The sequence below is a fragment of the Condylura cristata genome, unplaced genomic scaffold, assembly GCF_000260355.1.
Source record: "Condylura cristata isolate star-nosed mole 26May11 unplaced genomic scaffold, ConCri1.0 scaffold00003, whole genome shotgun sequence".
Classification (NCBI taxonomy): Eukaryota; Metazoa; Chordata; class Mammalia; order Eulipotyphla; family Talpidae; genus Condylura; species Condylura cristata.
The window spans coordinates 20887278-20893277 of record NW_004567104.1 but is presented as its reverse complement, the minus strand read 5'-3'; the positions used below and the strand labels follow the sequence as shown (position 1 = coordinate 20893277).

The 6000-nt window shown below is 51.6% G+C and overlaps 1 protein-coding gene across 1 annotated transcript in view; it reads right to left on the bottom strand.

Annotated features, from left to right (window-relative positions):
• Window positions 1–204: 204 nt before the first annotated feature.
• Window positions 205–6000, bottom strand: part of VPS8 (vacuolar protein sorting 8 homolog (S. cerevisiae)) — a 188565-nt gene continuing 182769 nt past the window's right edge. The window contains exons 43-44 of the mRNA XM_012730291.1: window positions 3878–3958; window positions 205–848 (exon numbers count right to left, since the gene is read on the bottom strand). Coding sequence (XP_012585745.1) covers window positions 699–848; window positions 3878–3958 — 231 coding nt within the window. The 3' untranslated portion in view covers window positions 205–698. The remainder of the gene's footprint in view (window positions 849–3877; window positions 3959–6000) is intronic.

Genomic DNA, 6000 nt, shown 5'->3' with positions numbered 1-6000 from the left:
GCTCAGAGTTCAAAGCCAAAGGCCACCCCGTGAACCTCCCGCTCTGGCACCCAGCCCCTGTCACAGACACCTGGGCACTGCGCAGCTGAGGAAAGGCGGTGGCCACGCTCAGCACCCTTCTCTGAGCTAGTGAAAGTGAGCCGCTGCCGCTAGGCCTCGAAATGTGTGGACGGTGTGATGACATGGTGGACTAGGAGCCGGCCATCAGGTCTGCAGAGCGTAAGGGGGTATTTATTGTGAGAAAGGGGACACAACAGCAAAAGGGAGCAGCCACCCCACAGGTCTTTCACCCCCAAGGCCATTTCTGTGCACTGCGGCCTGGTCCACTGCTCCGCGGAAGGGGAGTCGCTCCCTCCCCCAGCCGGAGGGGCAGAGCAGGACAGGGCCGCAGCGCCTCTGTGTGACCTCCACTTGTTCTCCAGGCTTTGGGAAAAAGTCCCAATAGGCAAAATGTATTTTTTTAAAAAGCTGGACGAGGTGCATGATATTCCTTTGCTTAATAAGCAAAACCAAACCAAGCAGTCTAGTGACAGGTTACATCATGGAGGAGACAGGGGGATGGTGGTTGGAGACAGCCGTGAGCACGGAAGGCCTTGGAACCTCTGCTCAGTGGGGGACAGCAGGGACATGCCAGCTGGGAGGGTACCCCATGTTGCGGTGGGATAGACTCTGGTACACAGGACCAGGCTCCAGGGGCGTCAGTCCTCAGTCACAGGTGGGGGTATGAGCTGCAGCTGGAAGTTCTCATTCTGGAAGATGCTGTTGAAAGCAGGGCCACTCTGGGAGCCACTGAACGGCCTGTAGCTGTCGCTGCTGCGATTCTGGGACAGTTCTGTAAGGAGAGCCAGCTGCAAAAGAGGGGACACAATCAAGCAGACTGTAAGTGGGAGAGAAAGTGGGGGCGGTTCGGGAAGGGCATGAACCTGACATGGAGAATCCCGAGTTCCCCTCCTGGAATATAGAACCAGCACAGCACTCCAAGGAGGAGCATGAGAACTGGGTCTGGAGCCAGGGCCCATATCTCAAGAATGAGCCACGTGGCTTTGGGCGAGCCCACTTTACCTTCCAGGGCCTGGATTTCCTCCTGCAGTAACCAGGTGGGCGTGTGCTCCGAGCATCGAGCACACTGTGCTGCTCTGGCCACGGAAAGCTGCCCGGCCCGGCACTGGCCTGCCCGTGCCTTCTCCAGCTGGAGGGCACCACCCTGCTGCACCTTTCTCCCCCCTTCTCTCTGCTCCTTCTCCGGGCAAATGGCCCTCCCCCTCTCCTTTATACCTGAAGAGTGAGAAATGGATGCTCAGCTGCCAATGTGAACTCCACCTTCTCCTCTAAACAAGTCCTCCCTGCTCTCGGTTTCCTTAGAGTGACACCTTCCTTCTGCTTAGTTCTGGAAGGTCTGCCAAGGGGGAGGCAGGAGGAAAAGCCAATGCCCGCCCCTTGGGAGACCAGAGGGGCCAGCCTCTGACTTCAAAGAGGTGTCCTGCAACAGCCTGGCCCTCAAAATGCTCTTGATGGCCACAGAGGAGATGGCTTCCTTCCAAGGTCCTTCTCCTGGGGTGAAGGATGCTATCAGGAACTAGATCTCAATGTCACAGGGTAATAAGCAGGCTGCTTGGCTCTAGGCCATAACCCTGGGGCACCCCCAACAGCCTCAGTAACTAGCGAGTCCCTCTGGGTAGCAGGCACAATGGTAGGCCCTGTACGTGTGTTACTTCTAACCCTCCACAGCCACCCTCTGCATAAGCAGTCAGAGCCCTGAGAAGTTCCGTTCCTTGCCCAGGGTCACCGGGTGCTGAGTGGTAGCCGGGGTTCACACTCAGTCCAGGTGGCCCTACAGCCCTGCCTTCCCGAGGCTTCCTGCTGTCACCTGTTCTCCCACCCAGCCTCACAGGCATTCAGCCTTCTACTGCGTTGCTGGAAAATTCATGACATATTTTCTCTATGCAAAAATGCATCATGACTTTTCAGACAAGCCAATAGTTTTTCTCTGGCCGAAGGTTCTCTCCTCACCCAGGCGTCATGGCATAAACTCAGCATGTCCATTTGAAAACTCACTGCCAGTGGCTGTAATGAATGGGGAGACACCTGAAGGCCCTTAACTTCAAAGTGGCAGTTAATCTAGAATAACCTCACAGGGCAGGTGCAGATGTGACTGTTTCCAGCTCACGATGCCCAGCGCGCTGGGGGCTCCACGGCCAATGGCTGCCCGAGGCCATGCAGCAGGCAGCTGGCCTGGGCCGGCCCTGAGCCCTTGCGTTAAGCAGCTTACACCCTGGTCTGCTACAGCCTCCCTGCGCACCGCCTGTCTTTTGCCACCCCCTCAGCAGCCCTTCAGCTTGTGCAGCTTTCAGTGAGGCTATCACAGGCCATAGGCAACAGGGGCTACGGAAACTCAGAGTTCTTTCATATTCAGATACTGTGAGGCAGAATGACTAGCCACGGAGAAGACTTGCTATTTCCCAGAAAAAGAGATCTTTTTGTGTTCTACTTCTGTAACGAGTGATCTGGAAATCAATGAGCTCTGAACACCAGCTCAAGAGTGTTAAGCAGCAGAACTTCCCTAGAAGAAGGCCTAGAAACCCAGCTTCTGGGCGGGGCTTGGCTGGGACTGGGAAGACAGCAAACAGGGAAGGGCATTTTCCCTCTGGGCTGCCAAGCAACCTAGCAAGTGTGTGCCTAAGAATGGGAACTGGCAGAAGGGAGCCGGCCCACAAGCTGAGCACAGGAGCAAGCTGTGCAAGCTTGAGATAAGCCCAGGGAACATGTCTGGGCTGGCTGAAATTTAGAGTGACGTGGGGCAGACTTGGGGCTGCGCCTTCAGTGATGGAAACCCAGGAAAATGTTTAAGCAAAGGGATCTGACACTTGGGTTTGGAAAGAACCTTCAGGCAGCAGCGTGGGGAAGGGACACAACTGCAGTGCACGCCTGACAGTCTGGAGGGGAGGGGAGGAGCTCTGGAGGGGCTGCTGAGCTCCCTAGAGAGTGGGCGAGGTGGCTCAGCTAGGGGTCTGCTCTGGGTGATGTATCGGCAAGGTGCCTCACCTGGCACTAGGTGAGGCCGAAGAGGAGAAGCCCACTTTGCAGTGACCGGGGCACCCAGCCTGCTGCTGTGGCGTGACTTCTGGTCGCCTTCCCCTTTTCTACAGTTCTAGTTTCAGTCCATGGCTTCTTGGCCTAAAACCACTTACCTATGTCGGCGTGGTCATGAATCTAAGCCAGGGCAATGGAGATAAGAGGAATATATAAAACTTCTAGGAACTTTCCCCTACATCTTGCTAGCCAGAATGTAGATGTGATGGCTGGCGTGGGGGCAACCATGTTGAACCATGTGAGTATAATCCACTTATGAAGGATGGCAGAGCCATAACATAAACCTGGACACAGGCTCATGGAAGGGGCCCTGGACCACCTGTATTCACATGTGGTATTGGTAAAGGCAATAATATATTTTGGCATCTTTCATGGTCAAAATGAATGGAAAACAAACAACAACAACAACAACAACAACAAAAACAAAAAACAACCAACCAATGGAGCTGTGGCTCAGGGTCTAGGACTTAGGGCATTTGTCAGTCATCAATAAAACAAAGGTCTCTGGATGAGGGATTAGGTATATGCTTGCTTCCTCTGGAGGCAGCACACAGACAACCCTTGTCCTCACAGCCTCTGGAAGGTAGGGACAGATGTCTTCCCCTTCCTCTGCACATTTTACACAATTCTGAGTAGCCCCTGGGGCAAAGTTCCACGTGGTCATCACAGAGACACCGAGGCTTTCCTGGCGGAGAGGGGGCTGGAGAGAGGCTCTGAGGACACTGTGTTTCCATAACAATACAATAAATGGGGAAAATACAAACTTAAACAACTAAGCAAACATTACCCTGGAACTTCCTCGGTAGAGACGGCAAAGCTGATCAAACGCTTGAATTTGCTGTGGATCCAGGACGGGTTCTGAGGTTGCCTGAGAAATGAAAAACTGAGGTTACTAACAGCCATAGCAGCCTCTGAACTCGGCCAACAGTGAAACAGGACACGGTGCTGCCTTCATTCCTCTGAAGAAAAACCTTGCTACCAGCAACCAGTGAGACATCTTACTGGACATTACTAGAAACGGCTTGTTTCTAAAGTCCCCTGGTGCCAGTCCCAGGTGACCTCTGTGGAGGACCTTTGGTCTCCCTCTTTGAGATCCTGACATGTAGAGCAACCAAGCCACACCCAGTCGTGCATTCCACAGACACCCCCTCCTTGTGAGTGTGTGTCGGGGTGTGCATTACTGGTGAAAAGTCATGTCACTTCCCCAACTCAGACAGCCAGTGGCCACCATGAATGGCAGGTTGGTCTATTGCTTTTTGGAGCAAGTGAAATCTCACTTCTAGAACAGCCCGCTTTGCTCAGTCTCAGTCTAATCCTATGGTGGTGTTTGCCAATACTGAGGCTATCTCAGTGCAGCTGATTCAGTTAGAACCCAGAGAGAAGAAAGAAGACCCTAGGGGAGAGAGCCGGGGGAGGCAGCCTTAGACAAACCCTTAGGCTTTGTTGGGTTCAGAGGTGACAGATACTGGTTCTGACCAGAACCTTCTATGTGACCTTAAGCAAGTTATTTCCCGAGCCCCAGATGACTCATCTGTGAGAGGAAGATGCTTTGCTAGGGAGTTTACTAAATCTTACATTATATGAGACTTGCATTCAAAGTGTCTTCCACTTGCTGGCTTTGATTACTATAATGCTTCCATGTTTATATATAATACCAGTAAAATTCTATCTTTGTTCTGTTTCTATTATGAATCCTCTTGGTATAAATGAAAGGATCATTAGAGACAAACCAATACGTCTGAGGAGGGTTTGAAGGACGAGGGGATGGTGCTGATTTTTCTGTGGGCTGAGCGGGGGTTGTGGGATTGAAGGGAGCTACAGAGTGGTCTGAAGGCAAGTTCTGTTACAAGTTAAGTCTTTTCAGCAACAGCCATCAAATAGTGATAAAACCAAACGTGTCTGGAAAGCTGGAGCTGACAGCAACAGTGCAGGAGCAGGGGAGTCTGGAGCAAATAATACCACTAAGACTAGCTAGTGCACATGGAGCTAAATAGTCTGTGTTAGTACTTTCCACGATGATCTCAAAGCCTCAAAACTGCTCTATGAGAAAAGTACTGTCATGTCCAAGTTCTTTCCCAAGGAAGGATCTGAACTATAATTTATAAAGTACTGTATAAATTATATTGAAATCTTATAAATTATACACTAAAATCTGGTTGTGTAAATTTAATTTCTTCCAGGGAAGACTGCTGATTTTTCTCAAAAAATTTTACTACCCTCAGGGGGAAAGACCCAACTAAGAACCTAGAAATGGAAATGACCACTGCACTTGAAATAAATCACGTTACCTTAGGGTGAAGTTAATTCAAAGCGTCATCTACTGTCGGTGGGAAGGATCTGCTTTAAGCCCCAGACGGTGGCAGCAGGGAGAGGGGGGCTCACCTCTCACAGGCTCTGGCACCCCGTGGTGGTGCCCCAAATACTGTCTGGGCATCAGAGACCAGCCCAGGGCCCCGTTGCTTTATCCTTCCTGCCTCTCTCGGTGACGTGGGTGGCTGAGGATGAGGACAGATGGTTGGGAATCCCGAGCAGGGCAGTGTGAGCCAAACAGAAGCCAGCAAGAGAGGAGGATGCCCCCGTGGTGCCACTGCCACTCTCACAGACTCCGGTCTGTCAGGAACAGGGGGCCTCCTTTTCCCCTGTGATACTGTAAATTTGTCTTGACGCTTAAAGTCTTTTTTCCTTAATTTGGCAGGGAAAATGATCACATCCTTGACAAGAAAGTGTGTGGAGTGTCGTGCTTTCTGATGGATAGTTAAGCAGACGAGTTCCAAGCCGAACATGATCTGCAGGTCTGAGAAATACTATAAATCCAGCTCAAATCGAGCAAAAAGCAGACAAAAGAGACCTAACAAGGGAGATGTGGTTACACCACCTGGTGTTCCTGATGCTTCTCCTTCTACTGGCATG